The 25,657-nt window shown below is 38.7% G+C and overlaps 1 protein-coding gene across 3 annotated transcripts; it reads right to left on the bottom strand.

Annotated features, from left to right (window-relative positions):
* ACTR2 (actin related protein 2) lies at positions 1-25,570 on the bottom strand. 3 transcript variants are annotated; one of them, XM_074579265.1, is made up of 10 exons: positions 25,417-25,570; positions 19,194-19,304; positions 15,567-15,581; positions 13,325-13,540; positions 9,141-9,213; positions 6,618-6,754; positions 5,654-5,803; positions 4,861-5,006; positions 4,303-4,435; positions 1-3,079 (listed from the first exon to the last, which is right to left on the bottom strand). In XM_074579265.1, exons 1-10 carry the CDS (start codon positions 25,462-25,464, stop codon positions 2,909-2,911), a joined length of 1,200 nt encoding a protein of 399 aa, XP_074435366.1. In that variant the 5' UTR covers positions 25,465-25,570; the 3' UTR covers positions 1-2,908. The 3 variants fall into 3 exon arrangements, with proteins under 3 accessions (XP_074435366.1, XP_074435367.1, XP_074435368.1); XM_074579266.1 differs by lacking the exon at positions 15,567-15,581; XM_074579267.1 differs by lacking the exon at positions 15,567-15,581 and having other exon boundaries at positions 19,186-19,304; positions 25,417-25,565.
* Between the last annotated feature and the right edge of the window lie 87 nt (positions 25,571-25,657).

Here is a 25,657-nt window from a genome sequence, read left to right as displayed (position 1 = left end):
TACTTTGAAAAAAATCTGATTTTATTTTTGTATTGAAAAGACCTGTCAATTTAAATAGATGTTTATTTCCATTCATGGTCTCGACCAGTGTTGTGTGTTAACATTATTCAGAACTGTATAAAAAGCCATTTGTGTTACATCCGTTAACATCCTAGAACACTTGGAGCAGGGGGAGGGGTTTGAAGCAGCTTAACATTAAAAATAGGATGTTCCCAAAAAACTTACAACTGATGCGGCATCTTCTATTCTAATTTTATAGGAGCTGAAGCATATTGCAAATACAACTCAAGTTATTTGGTCTTCAAAAAAACCACTTTAAAACCAGATTGCTTTCATAGCAATATTGAAGCTGTCAGCTGAGAGAACACACACATACACTCTTGTGTGTGCAAACACACACATGGAGAACCACACTGAGCACAACTGGAACACCCCATTCAGTATTTGGATTACGTATGCGTTCTTCTGAATCCATGATTGCTGTAATTAAAAATGCTAGTTGCTTTTTCTTTTTCTTTTTTTTTTTTTTAATATATACACGGTTTCCATGGAAACCCAAGATTCTGCACAATCAACTGACATTTATTACTCATGGTGCTGTGAAGTTCTCTCGTGAAAGGGCCAAATTCCAAAACCTTTACTCAAACATGCACATACCTAACCAAGGCCAATGAACAGGGGAGAAGATGGTTTAGAAAAGAGGTTGCAAGGTCAAGGTCTAGATTTGAAAAATCACATGACAGATTGTCATTCAAAAAAAAGGTTTTTAAATCATTCTTTGGTTTATTTCCATGAGTCTCAATACTGTCCGAAAAGCCCAGAGACAGTCACATGAGAAACCATAACTCTAAAGCAAGCCCACAGCATTTTTAAATCTTGTGTATTAAGAGTTCAGAAGACTACAGGAATTCAGAGTACCCCTTACATTCATGTCCCCAAAAATCTAGTAACTGCTTAAGTGCATGCACTGAGGCATGACCGGCATGCCTGTTAATTCATATTGTTCAAGTTAAGAGTAAATATAGCTGCAAAAAACCCCACCCACCTATAATTAAATGGTCATTACTAGCAATACTATAGTGACTGTCTTGTTATTAAAGAAATGCAGACGTGGTTTCTGCCTGTTTGGCGCTCTCAGCCAAAAGGAAACTGTCCGCTCGATTTAGAAAGAAAGCAAATTTTAAGAGTCCAAGGGAGTTTAATATTTCCGTGTTCCCGGGGTCAATTATTACTGTAAAGATGTAGACAAATGGCAAGTATATGAAAGCATCTCTCTTACATTCCAAGGTTTGGAAGTCAAAAGCAGACTTAACTTCCTTACACTTAAATGTTATGGTAGGCTTGGAAAACCAGTAAGAAGTGATACAATATTTCCATGAAAAGCAAAGTAGAACTAAGTCTAACTGGCATTTGGATGCAAGTAGTTTTTGCTATGCTTTATGTAAGGCAGATTTTATTGCAAAGATAGTTACCAGTCTACTAGTAGGAAGAAAAATACAGGCAACTATACTCAGAGAAGATGGCTGATAATTACTAGTGACAACTTCCATTTTTCAGAATAACTCATCTTTAATGTACTTTCTGGAAACAGCATTTTAATCACTGGTTTTCACTTCCTTTCCCATCACACATTAAGCATCAAAAATCAAGACTGGACAAAATGAATTGTGGATATTTACCAACCAACAACATCTCATATTCCAATGTTATTTTTAACTGGAACAAATATAGGTCATTCTCTATAACCTACTGCCAGTGGTTGTTTATAAATATCTGCTTGCTGCAATAAACACTGGTCATTGAAATATTCATTTGCAATAACTACTTGGCACTAGGTTAATATACTTGTAAAGTTTAATGGAAGTGCTTCTGATGCACACACAAGCACTTAAAATATCAGACTTTTAAAACTTAGTTTGGAGGGGGTTTAATATCTATAGTTAAAGTTTTCATGAGCATTTCTGAAAGCATTAAATCTCTTCGGAAGTTTAGAGGCTCCTGTCTCAGCACATCTAAGTTTCTCAACAATTACAGAATAGCTAATTTAACATTCTTGCTCCCTATGCTGAGACAACACGGTACCAAAATTTAGCTATAAAAAGAGGCATTTTTGGTCAGACTGACCCCCAGCTGTCCCTTAACAAAAAAACAACACAGCTCCAACCTGTCTCCTCCCTCCAGAAAAAGACACCTAAGGCAACAAATTTACATTTGCCAGAGTATCAGGTGTTTCTCCGTTTGTGGCAACTGTGTACATGCCCACTTAGAGAACTACAGTATGAAAGCCCCACCACCACCACCACCTTTAAGGATAAACCACACCTCAGAAGCCAGTTTAGGCAGCAGTGCGTACGGAACCACATTTACATTGAAACAGTGTGTTAAAGCCATTCCAGCTAGTTAAACTAGTTTCTAAAAATGTTTAATCGAAATTCCTAATTGCAGGAAAGAAAAAAAAAAGTAATCTTAACGTAGAGAGAGGCAAAAAGATGCAAAGATAACCACCACGATGATCCAATAGCAAAAGCTCCCGTTTAAAGGTTTTCTTATGCTAAAAAAGGCACACAACCCCTTGTGAACTAGAGACAAAAGCTAGCAGTACTACAGCAATAAACCCAGAAGAAAAAGCCTACCAGAATTACCCAATTGCCTACTGGGAAGGAACAATGAAGTAGACAGGCTGCTCTTGCTCTGTTTTGTTTGCAGGGAAGTGGTCAAATTTAATAGTCAAATTTAGCCACATTAAGAAACACTTAACAAAAGCTACCCCAAGAAACCAGAACAAAACCTGACCTTTGGGTCAAAAGGCCACAGACAGGCCTTTCCATAGCATGTAGCTGAGTGAGTTCAGAGATTGGCAATGAAAGAAAAAAAGCTTTAGACATGTGACGGGAACAAGCTTTGGGATTTATCGAACAGTCACACCAAGCTTCTCCAGCACACGCACTCCCTTTTCTTGGTATTCTTGTCGGGTCATCCAGAAGTTGTCTTTGTCTTTCATGATGTCTGCTAGAACTGCGCCACCCAAAAACACCATGTGCTTTCGACGAGGTGGATCTTCAATTCGGATCTTAAATTTCTAAGAAAAAGAAAAGAAACTGTTACGAGGATTCTTGAAATAAAGCCTTTCAAAATAAAATTGTGCTTTCCACCAGAACAATGAAATGGAAACCCTTTAGTGAGAAAAAATGCAACCAAAATACTGAAATGCTAGCACAGGGCACTCTGCATGAGCTTCCAGCTTGCGCAACCAAAGTAAAATAACTACTTTGCACTGGAAATTAGAGACAGCTATTGACACTTTCCCCAAAATTATACATTCGGTGTATCCACAAAAAGCCCAGGAGTCAGAATGAAAAAATACGGTCTTTAATTTTGTATTTCATGAACATGGTAAAGAGTGAAATACTTCCAAAGCTTCGATGGCTAAAATTATCAGAAGTTACCAGATCATCAAATCACAAAATACTTTAGAATTATACCAAGTTGTAGAAGGGCAGATGGAACAGATTTTAAATTTACACAATCTAAACCAGCTTAACTAATTAATATTCCCTTAAATTCTTCAATGCTAAAGCCCTAACTTCAAGGGAAAAAATGGGTACAAAGCTATGTGTGAAATACTGTTTTTAACTTAAAACATCGGGTACAATTGAGTTGTTACATATAGCTGCAAAAGATCTTCCGAGAACGCTGTATTAAGAACTAGGGAAGTTCAATTCAGTTCAACATTAGAAACTCCACTCACAGGAAATTTCTCTGTAAATGCCTCCCCCTTGAAAAGCAGACAGCATTACAACGCAGTGCTACCTCTGTAACATGAGTGTGGCTGTTTTCCGCTTATCAGGGTAACCACTGAACAAGGGAAATTTATTCCACTTGAAGGTGTGTGAGAACTCTAGCTTTTTACTTTTGAGTATTTCACTTATAGCATGAACCAAAGCTTTCAAAAATAAAAAAAAAAATGTAACTTTTGCTCAATGGTGATTTCTAAGGCACAAAAACTCATTAGCTTTGTTAAACCTATATTACAAGTTGTGCCCTAGCATTTAACAGCCCGTTTTACATTCAAACTAACTGAAGAGTTCAGGAATTACTTGCTATTAGCAAGGACTAGAAGGTGGCTTTCTTGCAGATATATACACAAGCCACCTACTCGAAAGGAACTGAGAGGCAGCAATTTTGCAAGTTGCATGGAGGGCCACACGCCGCTTCTGCCATTTCTGACTACTTGGTTCCCTCTAGTGGGGATTCAGGATAAATCGCTGCCCCACACAAATAAAGCCGCAACTCGCCACCTACCGAGAGTTTTTCCACGTCTCCTTTCAGAACTCGTTCCAGGTAGAGCTGTTTAAGTTCCCGCTCCAGTCGCGAAGGCAGCCCGGGGTACATGGTGGACCCTCCAGACAGCACGATGTGCTTGTAGAATTCAGACCTGACCAAAAAAAGAAAATAGTCTTTCTAGTGTCATATAGTACACTTTACAGAGCACAAATAGGTACAGGAGGGTAAATACAAATCTAAAAAATGGTCACTACACAAAAACCGCTTTTGTGTGTGTGTGGCAGAATTGCTCATGCTTTTCCAGGTGTCCTAGAAAGCAGCATTAAAAAAAAAAAGCCCAACAACAAAACTGCACTTTCAAGATGTTATCCTTGCTTGTTCATACCAAATTCGTCAAGTTTCCAGATGACCCATTAAGCTCCAAGGAGTCATCTCAGATTGACCCCCACTCCTAGTATATACTCTCCCCCAGCAGCACAGATATTTGCGTCCAAAGCAAGAGATGTTATTTTGTTTGAACGCAGTTTTCATGTCACCCTGCACCCTGTCAGAGGATTTTAAGCGTTCCGCTCTTACCTGGTATCAATGTCAGCAGCCTGGATGGTGTTAAACAGCAATTCAGCCACACCGACCCCCTCTACATTGATTAAGTGAGGCTGGAAGAGAGCCTCCGGTGCTTCAAACCGTTCTCCACCGACTTTGATAATCCTGCCATCTGGGAGCTAGTGAAGAAAACACACCATTTAGAAGACTACTTTTAGCCACTTGGATACTAAACAAACCCAGAGGAAATGACCTACATTGTTCCCTAATGTTTTAAAACAGGAAATTGTTGATAATTGTCACTGCTGCAAGAAGTCATTTGGTACTACTGAAGGAAGATACAAATTCTTCAATCATTACGCAATTTACTTAGCGACATCAGGGACCAGATACATCGATAATGACGTACCAAAACACATTTCGTTGCAATACAGCTCCTAATATTGATTTAAAAGTCGATCTTACAGCAAGAGTAATGCTTTCCTGCAAGATCTTTTCTTCTGTGTGCGATCACAGGAAGTTTCCTCTAAGAGCAAGTTTACCATTCTTATCACTAGATACCAGCCTCATGTGTCACTGCCAGATGGATGAAACTGAAACAATCTGACATGCTAGAGTAAGTCCACTTTCTCTATAAGTTCCCATAATTTAATACTCAAATTTCAAGGATCTACACTGACAAAAATGACTAAAGTCTTACGGAAAATGGGGGGGAAGGAGGGGAAGTGCGCTACTGCCAAGAAAAACGTAAAAGGAATCAAAGCTAAATGCTACCTGAATTTAAATTTCTGAAGTTTAGGACACGAAAAGCTCTTAAGACACCCACCGTGTAGGATTCAACTAGTACTGTGGTCTCTAGTGCCAGTTTCTGCTCCTGTTCAATGTTGTATCCAACGTAACATAGTTTTTCCTTGATCATGCGAACCGTCTCAAAATCAGCAGAATGGTTGAAAGCATACCCTCGCAGTAAGAGGAGCTAAGAGAGAACACATTAGGTTAGCAGTAAATGAGAGGAACAGCCAGGATCTCTTTATCAGTAGACGTCTACATTCAAACATGTATCATTAAAAGTTTGTCTCCCGTTTTTAACTGCAAATTTAGTATTAAGTCAAATCTATCACAGTGTATCCGTTATTACCAGAAAAGTAGAATAGCAGCAGCATTACTCCATGTTGGAAATTTTCTTCTTCACTACAATTTTCAGTATAATCATTAAAAAGACAAGTGAAAGATAACCAAAAGAATTCTTATATATAGGACTTCACTTCAGAACACTCTGGTATTCTGGTTTAATCATCAAATTTGCCAATCCAGAATGTTGCTTCTATTTTTTTAAAAAGCAGATATTCTATGAAACATACTGTCTTATTTAATAGTCTTATTTAATAATGTAATCACTACGCTATTTTCCACACTGTAAGAAAAAGTCTTTCTGCAAATAGATGAATAGAACTGATAGAATACAATTTTGTTTTCATTTTATGTACGAAGAAAGCCAACTTCGGAGTTTTTCCTTCCCAAATACGGAATAAAATCTCTTCCTACAAGATTGCTACTAAGAAAATGTGAAGTCTCTGAATAGTATCGATAATATCACATGTGATTTAGATGAAGAAACATAATAAGGATAGACCGAAGCAATACAGAGAATACAATACAGAGTTCTTTATGTAATTACCACATAAATAATAAAGGAAAAACGTATAGAGGTTTCTTGCTATCAAGGGATTTTAACTTGAACCAATGTACCACAGATATCAGCCTCAACCTTAAAAATTCTTCCCACTTACCTTAATGAGGTACCTAGTGATATCCCTCCCAGCGATATCTAACCGTCTGGTGAGATGAGGGAGAGAGAAACCTTCATAAACTGGGCAAATATGAGTTACACCATCTCCAGAGTCCACAACAACACCAGTCAACAAACCTAAAAGAAGGAGGGGGGGTGGAGAAGTACAACTTTTATTAGCACTTTCATAAATAGAGCAGAATAGTAGTGTGTTTAAGATAGTTTTTTTTTCATTGTAATTTTAATACAGCCTCTGTTCCCTCAGTGATCACTTTAGTAAAAGAAGTCACAATTTAAAATTCAGTTATTTCCATTCAGCTGGATTTTAAACTTAATGTTTTCATAGTAACAAATGCTTTCATACATGTGTTTTTAAAGTATTACCTCTACTTTTTCCTAGATGCTTATAACTCTACCGTTCACAATTTTATCTGTTGTTTTGACATATTAAATTGCACTCTAATTAAAGAGACTATCTAATATCATTAAATGCTTGTTGGGGCATAAATTCCTCCTCAGATTCAGTTGTATGTGTGCAACCTTATATTCATTTCTCAAATATGAAGAAACCTAGAGGTATTCAGGCCACAAGTTCACCTTGTTACAATTGTAAGGACTTGTTGATTTTGGCTGGTATTCGAAAAACAAAACAATGCTTTCATAAGGTAGAGAATTTTGGACTATAGAGCAGACATCTAATTTTTTTTCCCACAGAAAATGCGTTAGGCTGAATCAGATCCACTTTCATAGACTAAAGAAGTGAACTCTGGTGAAAAAAGTTTACCATAAACCCATTAAATTCTAAGGAATACAAAACTGAGATACCATAAGCATGTAGAAACAGAAGCTTCTATATTTCACTAACAAAATAAGTAAGAAGCCGAACTAACAGTGAAAGTTGACTAGAAAACAGTTTCTAAGTTTCTCCCAAGCTACCTAAAGCAAGAAAATATATTTTAAGGGGAGACATTAAAATAACAAAGGAACATTTAATACATAATGGCAAGCAAGGTGCATTGGTTTGGCTACTGTAATTTGCTCAAGCTTTGTAAAGAGAAGGCAAACAAATTGGTTATTTGCCTCAAACGAACCAAAGAACACACCTTGGTTCAGTTGTGCGATCAGATCTTCAGATTTATTAGTGAACTGGAATAACGGCTACGCAAATGCAACAAGTCTTGCACTCGGACTCACGCAGTAAGGAAGGAAACAGTCAGTCACAAGGGACTACACCTAACTCCAAAAGGCTGTTGTGAGGAATTGCTAAAGAATTTCCTAATTAGAACTAGGTTTTGATACATAAACCCCTTTGCCTTTAAAAGGCACACGCGCACACAGAATTCCAGGCAAAAGCAACAATTAGTCTTAAGAGAGCTTTAACAGCAGGAACAAAATGTGGTGCACTGAAGTAAAGCATGTCTCTGTATGTAATTCTAGCTGCTACTTTAATCTTTAATGTAATGTAAATAAGTAGGATGTTTTAAAGGGCTTTTTTTTTTATTTTACTTTCAAAAGCAAATGTTCTATTTATGTGCAACTTGGTTTTTATATTTTAGAAGGTCTTCAACTTTGTTTTAGATGATAATATGTAGAAACACCATGAACTGCTCTAAGCCGTTTGGCATTTTGTTAGTCACAAAGTAATGGCACACTATATGGTAAAATACATGTACAATTATAGCAGAGTTTAAGACTATATGTGCTAGTCAATTAAATACTTACAAGGAATCAAACAAAAGAAAAAGCAAGGGGGAGGAAAAAAAAAAAAAAAAGAGTAATAGCACAGATTGCAGCAAATAAAATTAATATCCAGGTCTGCAAATATGGTTTTGGTTCAACTAGTTTTAATGACTTGCGTAACAGGACCACCCTTCCAGTATCCCATCACTTTTGCATAGAAACTATGGTGACATATTAGTGGACAAGGGTATTTATGTGCTGCTATGTGACAGCTAAACACACCGAGCCACTAGTAAACAGATATAAGGAGTCATGTTATTAGAACTGATGTGCTGGAGTAACTTCTTAAAATCCTAGATGGATTGCAGTCAATGGTAGAATTTCTGTCGAATTCAGTGAATCTGTAATTTGCTCCTCAGGCTGAGGATCATTTGTTCTAGTTTACCTACAGCAAAAGAATCTTTTTTTTTTTTTAAACTAAAAATAGTGCAAAAGTCACCTAGCCATCATCTTGAAATTCACTTATGGTAATGAATTTTTCCTTTATCAGGAAATCAAAAGAATGTCATTAAGTCTTGATGCCAAAGGCTAAATGACTACACCCTGAAACAATGACAGTTTTGATAAACCAGGTTTTTGCATTTACAAGCATGTCTCCACCATTGGTTCATGAAAATAACACCATCAGTGGTACCTATCAGTAGTTCCTCAAAAGAAAAAGCCAGCCCTTAAGTCAGAGCTGAGCTCACAAGAGCGTTGAATTGAGACCCATTAATACCATGTTAGTACTTTGGCTCAGCAACACATTTATAAACTAAACAGATCTTAAGTTATCTTTGCCTACCTTGAGCATACAAAGTAAGAACAGCCTGAATGGCTACATACACCCCAGAAAACTGGTATGTCTCAAACATAACCTGTAAGATGAAGGCAAAAAATTAACATCCAAAACAGGCCAAATACTTAAAAGAAACTTCAGAGATGCTTGAAAACCGTATTTCTAGAATTCTGTATTTTTGCTAATCAAAAACAGTTTCCAAGAAATTTCATCACACAGATCCTACACAAACATTAGAAACCTACTTGCTTTATGGCAGTAAGTAGTACATTCAGTTCTATACCTTACCTGTTCACACAAGACAAGCCATATGAAATATTCCACATCCGTTTAGCAACGAAAGCGAATGCTTACAAGAAACCCACACTAAGCCGTTTTCCAAAGTGCTTAATGAGTGGGAGGCAGTACTTGTAGACCAGCCAAGTACTTCATTACTGAAGCATGACTTGGGAATAGAGTGTTTGTTAAAGGTGTATGCTCTAAGTCTAACGAAGCGGGTTTTTTTATTCTTCCTATCAACGCTTACAGACTTTGTACAACTGCAAACCATGTCAAGTAAAGACCAAACAGACTCCTACAGGTATGAGTCTAGAATCAGCCCAGTGTCACAGGTTGTTCTCTGCATCTGGGCTGCCTTCTTCCCTTCTTTAAAGCACAACTGATGACAAACTTGTAGGATTAGTGCAAAACCCACTTCAATGGAAATAGCACAGGTAGGGCTAACTCCGTTACCACATACAGAAAACCACAGGTTTGCAGAACTCTTACTGAAACACGAAAAATAACTGCCTGTCTTGTAGATTAGGTTCCCCTAACCATTAAACTAGTTTCAGTGAAGAAACAGTCTCTAAGATTAAAGGATGTACAGTTTATAAGATCTTGGCTTCTTTATAAACACAAAAAAGGCCAAGTAAACAAACCATACTGTACAGCAGTTTTCCCCTCAAAATGCTTTACCAGGAAAAATGGCTGAACTCTGATTATTCCAGCACATACAGAAGTTTTGCTTTTGCTATTCTGCAGCCTCCTGAGCACTTCTGCAATTTCTAGGATTAGAAACTGATTAAATCCTGAGTACTCCCACAGCTCAAGTAAAAGATATCCAAATATTTTTAAAGAAAAAAAGCTGATGCCTGACAATTTTAGAATTCTGAACTATTTAAAGACCCTCCTCTGTTAGAATAGCATGATTTTAAATGGCTAGCCCATAGCGAAAAACCTGATCCTTGCAAAGTCAAGTTAATTATTTCATAGCTGTATCAAGCACACTGCAAAACCCCTGGGAGGACTGACGCCGCCTTTCTCGGGATATTTGCTGTGAGTGCAAAGTATAGCAGAAGTCAAGTGGAAAGGGACCCAGACAGGGTGAGCTGCAGAGCACCCTGCCATAAGAACATCACGCTTCAGGTTTTTATCAGCCCCCAATGTGAACTAGGTAATATAAAAGGAAATTTAATACAGCAGTCAGGCGCATGGGCTAAGGATGAGCAAGACATTACAAGGCTGGCTAGTAAATTCTGTACTGGCCACAATTTCGCACATACGCAATACCTTCAGAAACAAGAAGCAGAAGTGTCTGCCAGAAAAGGAACAGTTGAAAGGGCAACTGCTCAAAAAGAGATCCCATTTGAACAGTAGTTGTCTAAAACCAACACTATTCCAATGGATGAGTCTTTCAAACAGCCCGAGTGCTTACAAAATTAAAAACTAATTTAAGAAAAATCTAAATTGTCATCTTCATACAACAAAATGAATATTCAAATGGCATTAGTTACTGCCTTCACATGTTGTACTAAACCCTAGAAGCCACAGCAAAACCCTTTTATAACCTATATGCAGGCCTTTGGGGGGGTTGTTATTCTTTCTTTCAAGACATCTAGGTCTGTTCTATTTGACATGAGAAATGCCTTGACGCGGGACATATGCATTAACAAATCTTATGATGTAAACACTGAGCAGGATGTTCTGAAAAGATTCTTCTTCTTGTGACAGCAGCTTTTGGATTACCTACAAAGTGATGTTCTAATTGGGCACAGAAAGGAAGAACTAAAAATTAGGGAAAAAAAAAGATAAAGAATACTAGGTTGGGATTAAGAGAAGTGACTGTGCTAGAGTATCTTCACAGCTACATGATATGCCATTGCAGTCCGGCTGCTCCTGGGGGTATTACAGAATGAGAACACAGCAGATAACTGGAGACAAACAAACAGCAAACACTCACTTAAGCTGAGGAGCAACCAGTGTCTTGTAGGTGCTATGAAAGAAACAGCACTTTTTAAATATAAGTATTTTACAATGTAGCTATCATGTGAACACTTGCTGCTGCTACTATGTAGCTGAGTTGATAGAGCGATGGGGTGAGGAAAGAGAATTACTGGAGTAGAATGAAGTACATTGTATGTAATTATCTATAATCTTGATATGGTCCAGATGACTAAGCTTTTCTTTTAAAATGCTGCTGCACTGTATCACAAAATGGAGAGACATTATTATATTTACTGCAGGCTTTAGGAAAACTCTTAGTTCAGTCCTCTGCTTCATACTGTGCTAGCCTTCCTGAAAAGGAGGAGTCCATGTCAAAAGTGGAGAGAGTATAAGTATGTTGCAGTTAAAAACTAAATATTGCTAGTCTTCATAACACTGTGATCCATTCAAAATGTTAATAGAAACAGTGAGCTTCTCTAACTCAAATCTGAATTTACAAAAACGGATTCTAGGTCTCCCTAATCCTCTGGATTATGATTCAGTATCCACAATCTCTAGAGTGGTTTTAAAAAAGCAAATGGAGCAATACAAATATTTTATCAGGCTTCAGAAGCCATGAAAGACTTTTGAATTTATGGGTTACTAAATCCCAGAATAACTAAAACCCAGCCTTTTGTGTTTAGCAGGAAGACAGAAACAAGAACACTATTGTAGACAGCTGAAAAGCAAAGAAGGCTGAACAGGAAATTCAACCATTCCTGCTACAGGGAGGCCACCCAGAATAATCTGCTATGTCTATCACACCGCAGCTGACTGATATACAATAGACGGTATTACTAACGTTGCATTACATAATACTTTGGTAACAGGTCCCTAATGTCCACAATTGCTAAGAAATCCTGAATTTAGATTGTACAGTTTGATTTTTTTCACTGAAGTTTTTCCAACTTTGCTATACTTCATTTGCTCCCAAGTCACTGAAAGAAAAGAGCGCAAATATATTCACTGCCACACTGCAGAAAGCCCTGCTGTAGCTGTGACAACAAAAGGATTTCAAAGGAAAGGTCGGCAGGTAATGATAAAGGTAAATTCTTATTAGAACTAAGCAACGGATTTGGGAAAAATACATACATACAAAGCTTTCATATTCAAAGTTCTGATAAATGGATAAGGTTTGAGATTTAGAACCCATTTTTCCTGCCCTATCAGCTACTCTAACACTACATTTTTTTAGTTACATTTTTATTACACTGAACACTTACATTAATTGAAAATACCTATAATGCTTGAGAAAAAAAAAAAACGAACAATGAGACAGGAAACTAAAGTTTTTGTTCTTGTCAAACATTACTGCTCTTCAAAAATCAAGTCTTTGTCACATGGTACTAGAGCTAAACAACGTATATTTGACAACCTCCATTAATGTAAGGTTCAGACGGAGCTTAGGTCGCAGAGGCCAGCACTGTAAGATCAAGGATCCAAGAACCAGGCTTTCCTTCTTAGGAAGCTTTAATTGATAATCCCTAGCATTAATCAAAGATTAGTGAATTGGTTGTCATCACACCTTTGTCTCAGCTACCTCCAACAACACTGCTCCATCTGGTAGGCATCATCTTGCTCAAGCCTCATTTTCCTCTGAAGCATTAGTGGCTTACAGAAGTCCAAGTCATTTAGAGTAATTAATATTCATCTAATAGCTAGAATTGGCTATATTGATATATATCTTGGATACATGAAGATAAACATGTATTTCCAATTCTGCATCTTACTGGCGATATGGCTTGAGCCTGCTTATAGCTTTTGAATAAAGTCAGCTTGTTTGAATTTAACCACAGTAGCCTTCATGACTATGGCTGAGGATGAGTTTTGGTTAGAAAACAGGAGAATTGCTTTGCCTCAGACGGTTACCAGGTGTTCCAAGAAGTTACAATCTCTTAGCGATGCTTCAATGACAGTATATATCAGTTTCTATTAGACCGACATACCTCCACAATCTTCTCCCTATTTTTAGTTGGATTCATGGGAGGTTCTGTGAGTAGTATTTTACAATTTTTTGTGTCAATATTAAGTTTTTCTGGTCCAAACGTGTAATCCCAGAGGTGCTTCATATCATCCCAGTTCCGAACTATGCCATTCTCCATTGGATAATTAACTTCCAGCATTGATCGTAATTCACTTGCTTCATCGCCAACCATGAGATCCTGTAAAATTTTAATACAGAAACATGTCAATGCTTGCAAAGTTTTCCAAACACCAAAGTCCTCAAGAATGACAGTGAACTGCTCCAGCCTCTGTACAATTGTGTTCTTAAACAATACCCACATTTTAGAATCATTTTCGGGTACTTAAGAGAAAAGCAGAATACATTTTATGCAGTATTTAAATTTGGTTTTTACCCATCCCAAACCTTTTCCAAAGTAAGCTTTGTTAATTCCATTCTCCAATTAACCTTAAACAAACAAAAAAACCTGCTATAGCTAGGCCACAAAGACCTTTATAAGTACAGATGTTTCTCCACTGACACCTCCAAAATTCTTCAGTCAAATACTAATTTCAAAAGGCCAAGATGCAAAATAGCACATAAGGGTAGTAGGTGGGATTGGCAGAATATTTTTCCATGCATGTTGCAAATTTCTGTGCACAATACCAAAAAAGGAATAATGAGTGGTGAATAAGCATACTGAACAGTAGCAAAAGCAAATAAGAGATTAGAAGTTCCACACTAGACATTAAAAGAAACAATGGTTTACATATTGCCTATGTCAGTAGGGTGCAGAGAGACATATTTAAATATAAAATATACCCTCGTCTATTCCATGCCAGAAGGCCCAAGCGAAAAACCCCAGTAATGCATTCTTACACAAATACAACCAACTAATGCATAGTCTGTATAGTCATTTCACACTGATTAAGCAATCTGTTTCTTAAAGTTAGTTATGCAAACATTGCACATTCAAATTAGTAGCACTGTATCTTCTCCTTTCCCACGTATTTCCCAGAGGAAGTATGCACAGTAACATCTTATCTTTGCTCCCTATTATATCCCATACTTTTCTAAATAAACCTTAACTGACTTGCTTATATTTAGCTTGTAAGAGCGCGTTTCTAAGTACCAATAACACTGTTTTCATACTAGTATTATATTAATTTCATTGCAAAAAACCCCAGCTTCATATAAAAGTATGCCACCACTTTGCAGTTACTGTGGCATAGAAAACTTTGACGTGAGGGTTACTCAGCCTACTATTCAATGCTAGGGAAAAAAGATGCACAATGAAAAATCCAGCATCCAGTTTACAAGTTTCCTTTTATAAAAGTAACCTAAATAGTTACTGTTGACCATAAAAAAGGAAGTTAAATGAAAATAATTTAAATCAAACCATTCCACTTCCACCCCCTCTCCCTGACAAGGCATTTTATTTGTTCTCCCTTCCACAGTAGGTCACACATCAGTTCTCTACTGTACAGAAGACAAAAGTCAAGACTCTAACATTTTAAATCAAACGTACTCTAGTGAAACAGTACTATGAAAACTCCACCACGCAGCCACGTTACTCCTGAAAATTTAAGACAGCAGAAACTCCAGCAGTTAGCAGAATCAGAAGCCTTTGTTTGTGCGTTATTCTCTGAGGATCTATGCTGCCGAACAGGACATGGCTCAGGGAAAGCCGCTATTCAAATGTGCAACAGAAGTTGCACAGAACTTTCAAGTCCTTTTAAAATTAAGTTAAAGGGCAGAACAACCATTCTCCAGAGCACGCTAACAAACATGCGCACTTCGTAGCTGAAGAGGAAGAAGGACAGCACAACTGAATTTGCAGAGAGGAACCCGTATCATGACATTCAATGTTTCCACCACTTTGGTACTCAGTAGTATTTCTCTAACTGAAATCTGAAAGTTGTTTCAAGCTCTTGGTTTGTAATATTAAATAGAGCAATTTCTACCATTAAAGATGCCGAGTTCAGGTTGATCTTTTAAGAGTTATTCTTAACATCTTGCAAACCTAGACGTTATGTAGCATTTAGAAGCAATACATAAAATATTCTCATTAATTAGTTGCTAGTAAACCAAAGCAATGAACAACGTCCAAAATAAGTGTGTATTCAAATGTAAAATGTAGAACAAGACAGAACAATGAATAGCATCAAAAAATAACATAACATAACAGCTACTAGGTCCCATCAAGCAAAAATGGTAGACAAACAGCACAGGGGCACCTCACTTACCATCTTTTTGTTATTCTACTTCAACGGGTCAAGAAAGGTGAAGAAAGAAGGTAGAAGCAAGAAAGTCAGAAAAGGCCTAAATGAAATTCTCAAATTATTTTAATTACACAGTAGATATAGGCTGAAAAGAGACGCACGTACAGCAGGAAGTGATCTGAGTTAGTTTAGTTAGGGCCAAACTAACATTCTCAGGCTCACAGATTAAAATGTCTCTTTAAAGGAAGCTATAGCTACTTGTCAGCAGCATGTCATGTTTAAGCATCTTACGTTGCAAACAAGATCAGTATATCTGCCTGTTTCTCATAAATAGGATTCTGTGCATAAATGTTCTGTAACACTGGAGTTTTAGCCCGGGCAAGGCATTTATCTGAACTAGACAAGACTCTGCACAAGGCATTTGATCATAACTAGCTCTGACAAATGCTAAATTTAAATTTTGTTTTAAAAATTCCGCTTTAAATACCTGAGAACTGAAAACTGTAACATAAAAGCATTCACCTATAACCAGGCTAATCTGTTCATATATCACGGAACAAATACACAAAAAGAATCAAATAAGAGATATTTACTTAAATTATGGCCCCTACTCTCAGCATGGAAATAAAACAATCATGAAGTGCAGCAGTAAGAGCAGTGTCTCAAAGCTCTTTCCCTACAACAAACTCTGGAGGTAGGAAAATACGATAATTAAAGCAGCCAGGAAGCACTATGAGAAATTTGAAGTGTATGTGTACAAACATTGTCCAAAATTATACTAAAGCCATTTTCATGAGTACTGAGATTTTTCCTCCTTTGATTAAATTTACTTTGAGTAACCTAAACTGTCAAAAGCCATCTGATAACTATCAGCGCCATTAAGGCAAATCTACTTATTCTGCGCATTGTGTCAGAGGAAAAGCACGTAGAGCTTCTGGCAGCTGCCTTTGCCCAGGCAGTACCAAAGAGGCTGGTCAGAGCATGGCCCTCTTCCTCACTTCAAATCCAGAGAACAACCTTCTCCAAGCTGTGTTTGGCAGAAACTGAGCAGAACTGCAGGACACAGACTATGGCTCAGCAGGTCACTGGGTCTGATCTGCCCTAAAATCCTGATTGTTTTAGTTACTCATCAGTTCCACCTTACTAGGAAGGAAACCTGCTTCCCCAAACCTGCTTCAAAGCTTGCCAAGCCAGTAAAAGCTAAGAGCAGCATCTATGCTTCTGATTTTAGAGTTTTAAGGTTGCAATTTTAAGCAAAATAATCTCAGTAATAACTGAATTTTTATATTTATGTCACAAACTGGGGACTCTGAGTAGGAGAAAAAGCTATGTCCCTGCTGCTCTTCCCTTCCAAAAGGAAAACATGGACAAGGCAATTTGAAATCAGCAACTCAATAGATGGATGATAACCAGTTTTGATCAGCTTCCAGATTCTCTTCACAGAGTTTCTGAATTTCACAGGAATGACAGCTTTTCTGAATAGTTTTGAAAAGTTAAACTGATAATCTTCTTGACAGCTTCCTTTACTCAGTTTGAAACTTATCCCATAAGAATTTGCAGTGAATGGCTAGAATTGAGTTTTGGCATAAGACTCATCTCCTAAATTAAATTTTTTAGGAAATCTGCAAGAATCTCACAAAGAAAAACAGCTCTCACACTTAACAAGTCTTCCTACTGTATTATCCTACCAGGAAACCCAAAGTATCTATGGCAGGGATTTCTTCTCTTGATACAGTTTCCTTAAGAAAGAGTGACAAGCTATTATAGGCAGATGCTATAGAACTTCTAGGAAGAATCTAGATGCAGTTTATACTCTCTAAAATACACCATGCTCAAGCAGAAGATGGGCAATGCACACGAAATTATAGTTTACTGGTTCTTTTACACTGATCTCATAGCAACTAATCACTTACACCTCCTATCCTTCCAATTCAACACTGTCATCTGTAATGATATAAACGAAGTTATCAGGTTATCAGAGGATACCAAAACTGGCAAGACAGGCTGTATCAGATCAGCTGGAGAGAAAACATGACTTCAACAATGAGATTTCATGCAAGAGAGCTGGCGGGTTTTTGGGGTTTTTTTGTTGTTGTTGGTTTTGGTTTTGTTTTTTTTTTTACTTAAGACTTGTAAATCACTTCATAACTTTCATAAAACTCTACCAGGATCTTTTTGAAGAAATTGTCACATTAGTTCAAGTAGATATCTGAAGAAACACTTCTCTCCATGTCTTGCAAGAAAAAGGAAGATGTTTTTTCTCTCTTCTTCCAAAAACTCCCATCTACTGTGAAGGGGAAAGATCTCCATCCTTTCAACCAAATTGTCCTAGCTGACACAAGGTTAGTGGTATTGCAATATTAAAAAAACCCCAAAAAACAATGAAACAAACCAAACCAGAAAAAAGAGTATTTTGGAAAGGTCTGATGTCTTTCATCCTCTTGACTTCCTAGTATGGCCTTCTGCTGATACTACTAACTTTTTACAGGCAGCAGCAGAAATCAGATAAGTGAAGTTCTCCTTGTCGCCCACAGGGTTCTGAAAACAGGGAACAAGACTGGGCACATTATTTTTTTTTTTTCTTTTTACAAGCTGCTGCTCAGAAGCAACAAGGAAAGCAAAACTGAAAGCCTGTACATGTGTAGTTCTACTTGACCTTCACCAGACGAAGTGAGGGCTTCTACAGTTCTGCATTGCCTCCTGCTTCTCCCTCAAGTTCCTCCTTCTGCCTTGCTCTCAAACCGGAGCCTGCACAATTGTCTACTAAGGCAGTCAAAACTTTACCTGACAAAGAAATCACTCTTTTTCAGCTGGATCAGCTCACTAAAGTGTCTCAACACATGACTGCACAAGCAGTACAACCAGCACAAGGTGAGAATGTGTGGCTAGGAGCAAGAAGGTAGGATGTGACCACAGCAGGGCCAAGACGTTTACTGAAGCCTGTATTGCAGAAGCAACTACTAACATTTGAAGCATTACTCTGTAGTTACAAAATAAAGTGAGAAAGGATAGCTCCCCAGATTTCAGAAAAAGACGCTCAAACAGTGGTGTCCCCCCCCATTCCAAGCTTGGAATAATGTCCCAACATGAAGTAGCCTGAACACAGCCTCCACTGGTGTGGAGTACCTACATCTATCAACAGCAAAAAGAAAAGAAAACAAAAACAACAGAAACAATGAAATGCAAACATGACCAAGGTTAAACACCTCATACAAGATCACCGATGATCAACTGTGAATAGAAAGCAAAGAGTATAGAAAGACCTGGAAGCTCCAGCAGTTCTTCAGCATTGTCTCAGAATCCCACAGTACAGCTTGGTGACAAACATCAACCACTTCCATCTGATTTCTGCCTTCTAATCTTGACATCATTTATGTATTGGCATTTGAAGCCTCTTTTTGCCCAGAACCACTTGAGCCCTACCTCAGCTGGACTATCTGAAGGCCTCCAGTGCTTCAGATTACACTCTTAATAACTTTGTAGTTTGTGACAAGCTAAAACCCAAAACAGAAATGAATCAAGAGATACTGAAACAGCATAAAGGGGAATTAAGGAAAAAGCATTTCCAAACATTACATAAGTCAAAAGCTGTCCTAAATATTTTTATCTGTCAGAAAGGAATAATAATGAAAAAAAACCCCACCAACTTACCTTGATTTCAATGTTTCCCACTTTAGCAGTTGATCTTATAATGGGTCTTCCAACCAAAGCTGGAAAAATGTGCTCCGGAAAATTTGAGCCTGCATAGCCGCATTTCACAAACTGAAAACGAATAAATAATTTTATTAGAATACGCATTACTTTTGTTTACCAATAGAAACCTGGTTTGGGGTAAAAAATTAGAACCCCAAATTTAAATGCATGTGTCCCACTGGAAACCAATTGGAGCTACACTTTCAAACCAATTTTACACATTTCAGACGACACATACATCTGTAGAACCAAATTAAAGTACCTTACAGAATGTTTTCTGAATCAGACTGTCAGATTTTTGAGAAACAGTATTAAAATAACTAAGTATGTTGAGAGGTGTAAAAGAGTCCAGTGTTTGAATTTGGATTCGTGCTGCTCTATAAAAAAGTTCTCTAGCAATATGAAACACATCATTTTGTAATGGATCACCTTATAATGAGTACCCAATGCGATCAAATTAGATCACCTCTCCAACTAGAGCACACAGTAGCATAATGAATTACACATCAGAAAAAAACAAAATCTTGTGAATTCAGGTGTTACGCTGGTATAAAAAGTGTTTGACAGTGAACTAGCAGACGGTGCAATTCAGATGGATCTCTCAGAGTTTCATAATTTTCAGGACTTCATTTAAGGAGAAAGACATGAGTTTGCAGTAAGCACTTCTAAAACCAACAGCACAACCAAAATCTCAGCTGATGGTAGTTCACACCAAACAGGATACTCTGAAAGAGTGTTTGTTACCAAAATACATATGAAAGGAAGCTTTGTATCACTGGGTCCCAACATAGTATATACACTAAGAAAACAGCAAGGATTAACTGAGTGTAAAAAAAAAAAAAAATACAGTCACTAGAGGAAGTGGAGCTGTAAAACAAGTAACTTCATGCTGGCCCATTTAAAGTTCAATTTTAGCTCGGTGATCAGCACATTATGTTCTTCAGCTATCCTACTTGATATTCATATATCACACACTGATGTTCTGCTTGCAGCTCATCTAGAGCAGGCGTCTCTTTTTTTTTTTTTTTTTTGATGCACACCTAGCGTACATGCCAGAACAACATCCTGCAGTCACAAACTAAACATTAAGCATTTTCATCTGCAAAATTACTCAACCATCTAGGTGTGTAGCAGCAGCAACACAGCCTCACGGGATCATTCAGGTTGGAGGGAACCTCGGGAGCTCTCTCAGCCAACGCTGGGCTCAAAGCGGTCAACACTGAATTCAGACCAGGTTGCTTAGGGCTTTCACCAGTCAGGTGATGGAAGCCTCCAAGTACAGACAATTCACAGCCTCCTTGGGACCCTGTTCCAAAGCTTAATTCTCCATTTCAGGTTGTATTAAAAGCCATCTGCTAGAATTTCCAGAATGCTCACTGAGTTTTTTTGAAGTGAGGTCTGAAGACTGCCACTGAAACAATTATCACAGCAAAGAGTACAGCTAATTGCAGCTGAAGGGAATTCTGCCATAACACTAACGGTAACATGAAAAGTCACCTTCCGTTGCTCTAAATTCTTCGCCTTACTGCAGTAAAAAGGGCACTTCTTTTAGAAAGAAATTTATAAAGCCAGTTACGGAAAGAGACAAGGGATATTTTAATTAAAGTTGGGCTAATACAGAGGGGAAGGGACTTTTTTTTGCTTTTTGTGACCGTAATTTCTTTCACCCATTCAGTGCTTGCTGTCTCCAAAGGCAGAGCTGCTTGGAATACCTGAGGAATGACACTATGTATACAACTCATTTCACTCGATCAAGGGTTCTCTGAAAAGGCAAGTATTTATCAAATCTTTTGCTTATACAAAGGCCGGAAGTACCTACAAGTTACACAGATCTTAGATCTTATCTGTGTATTCAAGAATGCAGTGCTGCAATGAGAAAGCAAAGAGTAGCCACAAGCATTTTTGGATCACACCACCTGAATACACCAGAAGACTTTACCAGAAGTTTTCTACCAGAGGAAACATATGAGCCATTTTAAAGGACTGAGCTGAGTTCAAATAATGGCATCCAAATTTATTTAAAAAATAAACTCCCTTTCAGACTTAGCAAATTACTGCATTCTGGGCAATCACACAATTTTTGTTGCGACTACAATATTTGGGTACGCTAGTTATAAATTTCACCATGCAGGACCTGGGCAAGCTAGAAGGAAGTTCTATAAAACAGCCCACACAATCCCATCCTCCAGCGCAGAGTTTCAGAAATTGTTCTGAGTACAATCGTAAGCACCTCCAGGTAGCCCATGCACCTTTACATTTGCTTACAGCTTTTCCTCCTTTTCTTTCCCCCAGCATGAAGCAACTTCCCTAACAGTCATCACCAACTGTGTTGGCCAACAGAAGTAACAGGACCAGTAACTTACTAAATGAATCTTTACAACTCAAGCCACTGAAGCACCCCTCAGTAAGCTCCGCTACCCACACAACAGCTACTGCACAAAATCAGTAAGTGCCTCTTGGTCAACCTTAAAAATACCTCCCCAAGTCACATACAACTATGCTGACCTAGAAAATCCCAGCCTACAAAAATACTCTTCTAAGTTATTACTATTCAAACTGCAATAGTAACTTCTAGCCCCTTTCCGCGTTAAAGCCTTGAAACACCTTCCCAGGTCATTAACAATGTTGGCAATTAACAAATCCTAGATTTTAAAAGCAGACTGTCATTTCTCCAACCAGCCTAAAACAAAATGAAAACCAGATCTAATCTATGTGAACTACAATAAGCACAATTAATCTTGGACATTCACGATCTGTTCCCTACCTCTTTCGGGCCAGAATAGACCGCCTCAAAAATGACATTTTAACAAAGTTTGGTAAACTCAACAGGAGACAGATGGGGCAAAATTTTAACTCGCTCTCTTCCCTTTCAAATTTGAAGTTTACCCCCCCAGGCTACATGAAAATTTGGTGAAGATGAGAACGAGTCAGCCTTGTACATCAGCTTTCCCAAAAATGAGAACATCCCCAGCGTAGTATTTTCCCTGACGTGTTACTGAATACCCAGCTGGTTCAGTAGGTTCATGACGATGTAGCATTGGAAACTATGGCTGAAGAACCAGATTTGGTAAAACTGCCAACAGCTAAATGCACCTAAGAAACACAAACGTATCCGCAGAATAGATCTTGAACGATTTTCGATTTTTGAAGGGGTACAAGAAACATAAGATATTTCTCCCTTCCTCACAGATGATCCTCCAAAACCTTCAGTTAAGTGTCATGAACTGCAGTACCTTGGAATACAATCAGCTTCTCTTTTCCAGTGCCAGACATTAAATACTCACTGTTCTTTCCACTCTCAATGTGAAACCTTCTAATAAAATTTAAGTATAGCACACTTGTTTCTCTTCCGTTCCTTATTGTGCACATCCCTTGGACGAATTATCAAATAATTTCAGTACAATGCTTAGTATATACACCATGTCTTGAACAATAACACCAACACTCAATGAATTTACGCATCTTTGTAAGGAAGCCAAGAGTTCATCATCATTCATTTTTGCAAGCATTTGATACACATTCAGAATATTTTAAGAATAGCTACTTAGCTTGCCTGTGTGCAAGACCACACATGTAAGAAGTTTTACCATATATAGTTTCTTCTCCATTTCACTGTGGTTTATACTGACTCTTTCACTTCCTACTGAGTCATCGAACAGTAAGAACTTGTATGTATAAGTACTCTTTCAAATGAAAAGAACAAGGAAGCTCGCAAACAGGTCACGTGACAAGTTTTAAAATGAATACTAATATTCTTATCAGGTCTCTGTGCCTGATTCTTGATTGATGCAACTCTCAAACAAAAACCCTAAACACAATTAGAGCAATTTTACAGGCCAAGTAACTTACAAGTTGTCCTCTACCAATAAGACCACCCATCTCTAATGCTTTAGACCTTTAAGATGCCATTGTCTGCCTCTCTGCTACACTATATGTTGCAAGAACTTCCTTCTAGTCACCTCTTCCTCATATATCGGTTGCAGCCAGATACATGAGAAGTCCTATTACAGCATAACAAGAACAGTAAATTTCAAAGACAAGCCTAAAGTTAAAATTGCACCTGATTTTTCTAAAGATATTCTCCATTTTTAGGTAATACTTCTGGCACCTGGCAAGAGATTTCATTTCAATCATGGTTTTACGTATGACATATCACAGCGTACCAGAAATCATTCTGACATAAAGCATCTCTTCTTTGTCATACAGAAAAATATATTATCATAAAAATACTGGTTTGGCAATATAGGACCACTTGGTAATCTCAATACACAGTTGAGGCTCAAAAGCTTTACTGAATGGAATTTTCTTCAACTTTTATTACCCCATTTCTAGTTCAATTATCCTGATACAACCTAGTATTTTGAGTTTACTGATTTAACAATGATTTCTTGACACTTTGGCTCTCCCACACGATGAACCCTGTGGCCGGGGTGCTTCCACGGGCATGTTGTTCTGCTGAGAGGCCAAACACAACCCAAAGTAGCACAAGCTGAAGTGACACAGGCCCCTCCCCTCGGCACCACAGCAGCACTATAAAGGTACCTTCCACTGTTATAGTTATTTATATCCTGCCAGTACCACTCCCAGAGGAAACAAAAAATGGATCATTCCAAGATGTCTCTTGATGTAAAAGCACACACAGATATGTTACACTGTACAAAATCCATGTTGCAAACCCAGCTTGAGACGTCGGGTAAAAATAACAGCTTTTACCCCATGCCTCACAACTTACTGAGACCAGCCGCAGCACAACACTGCTGTCACTACCGATATATTAAATGTTTTACAACCCAATGATTTATCGCTACATAAAGGATCACACTAAAGGATGAAGCTCTAAAATTTCTTTAGGATGTGGGCTTGACAATAACAGTATTAAACAATGAAAAAAACAAAAACCCAACAAAAAAGCTTCCACATCCCTTTGTAAGAAGAAAATGGTAAATGCTTTCTTTTTTTCTTTCCTTTTTCTAAATGACAGTATAAAAAGTGCCCAAAGGCTCCAGACCCCAGTCCTATTAACAACTTTTGCTACAGGAAGAAAAACGAGAAGACATCAGAACTGTCAAACCCCAGAACTGTCAAATATGATGTTCTTCTTCCTGAACTGTTCTAATCATTTCAGATGCTAATTGGAAAACCCTCTAATTCAGGATGCTGAATCTCTAACGTCATTCTTTGTCTCAAATATTAAAAAAGAAAGAAAATCTTTATTGCAAAAATAATAATCACTTCCTTTTTTTTTTCTGACATTCAAGAGATCTTTATATGCTGTCTGCTGTGTTAACTCTCCACATAACATTTCTTCACTGGGGGAAACCCTAGATTTCTAAACAAAATTCCCAAGTGGAAATACCCACCTATAGCATCTTATCTTTTTTTTGCTTTAAAACGGTATCTGACACTTCCTGTCGAGGCACCTCAATGCCTGTGTACCACTGACAAAAGTGTGAATTTCTAGTGGGTGCATGCATGCTCATGGAGGGCAGAAAAGGAAAAAGGATGGGAAAAAACCTTTGGGGTTCTCTTGATTTAAAAAACAATGCCAACCTTGAGCATGTTGCAGACGAGGAAGGTATTAATGAACGGTCTATTTTGACCAGTAGTCGCAAAATAAAATAATATCCTAAAAGTAATAATCCTGCATACAGAAACACATCCATGATGGCTCAACGCACAATGCACTCATTCATAATTTTTTTAAAAATGGCATTTTTGGTTAAGCGCTCGTTGCCGCAGGGAGACATGCTCAGGTTATGTACAGAAATAAGATATTAATGAGAAATCAGCAAAATGCCGGGGAGGGACACACACACACACAGCCCACCAAAGACCTCCGAGGTAGATTTCCCTCAGAAACAAGGGAAGAACCGGCAAAAACCGCCGGGATCGGGGTTTTTCCGCCCCGAGCTCGCCCCGGCTCCATTCATTCCGCAGGCCCGCACCGCGCCACGGCGGGGCCGGAGCGGGCGGAAGGCGGCAAGGCCCCTCGGGAGATGGTGAAAGGGAAAGGCGGGGAGGGGGAAGGCGGCCGGGCCCGGTAGCGGCGACGGCAGGCCGGGCGCGGCCCGCGGGCGTGCCGGCAGGAAGCCGGGCCTTGTGCATTGGGGGGGGTGAGGGGTAGTCGCCCTGCTTCCCCTTCCCCGTCGGCAGGGCGGATCCCAGTGCCGGAGCGACTCACCCCGGTGCCGTTGTCGCACACGACCACCTTCCTGCCCAGTGTGTCCATCCCGCCGTCGCCGTCGCCGCCCCGACACCGACACCGACCCGGCCGCCGCCGCCGCCGCCGCCGCCTCAACCTCCGCCGGGCCCCCCCCCGCCCCGCTCCGCGCGCGCCCGCCCGCCGGAAGCTGTCAGCCGCCCGCCACCGCCCAATCAACGCGGCGACACCCCCCCCTCCCCGCACGGCCGCCCGCCTCTTC

This window comes from Larus michahellis, chromosome 3 (assembly GCF_964199755.1).
Source record: "Larus michahellis chromosome 3, bLarMic1.1, whole genome shotgun sequence".
In the NCBI taxonomy this organism is placed as follows: domain Eukaryota; kingdom Metazoa; phylum Chordata; class Aves; order Charadriiformes; family Laridae; genus Larus; species Larus michahellis.
This window is presented reverse-complemented; position numbering and strand designations above follow the sequence as displayed.

What these genes read in the sequence shown, in the direction of transcription:
- ACTR2 (XM_074579265.1), bottom strand. Translation starts at nt 25,464, where the DNA reads ATGGACACACTGGGCAGGAAGGTGGTCGTGTGCGACAACGGCACCGGG. An exon ending in TCACTAGGTACCTCATTAAG is followed by an intron (nt 5,804 to 6,617) that starts GTAAGTGGGAAG and finishes GTTCTCTCTTAG; the next exon opens with CTCCTCTTACTGCGAGGGTA. An exon ending in GAGACGTGGAAAAACTCTCG is followed by an intron (nt 3,080 to 4,302) that starts GTAGGTGGCGAG and finishes TCTTTTTCTTAG; the next exon opens with AAATTTAAGATCCGAATTGA.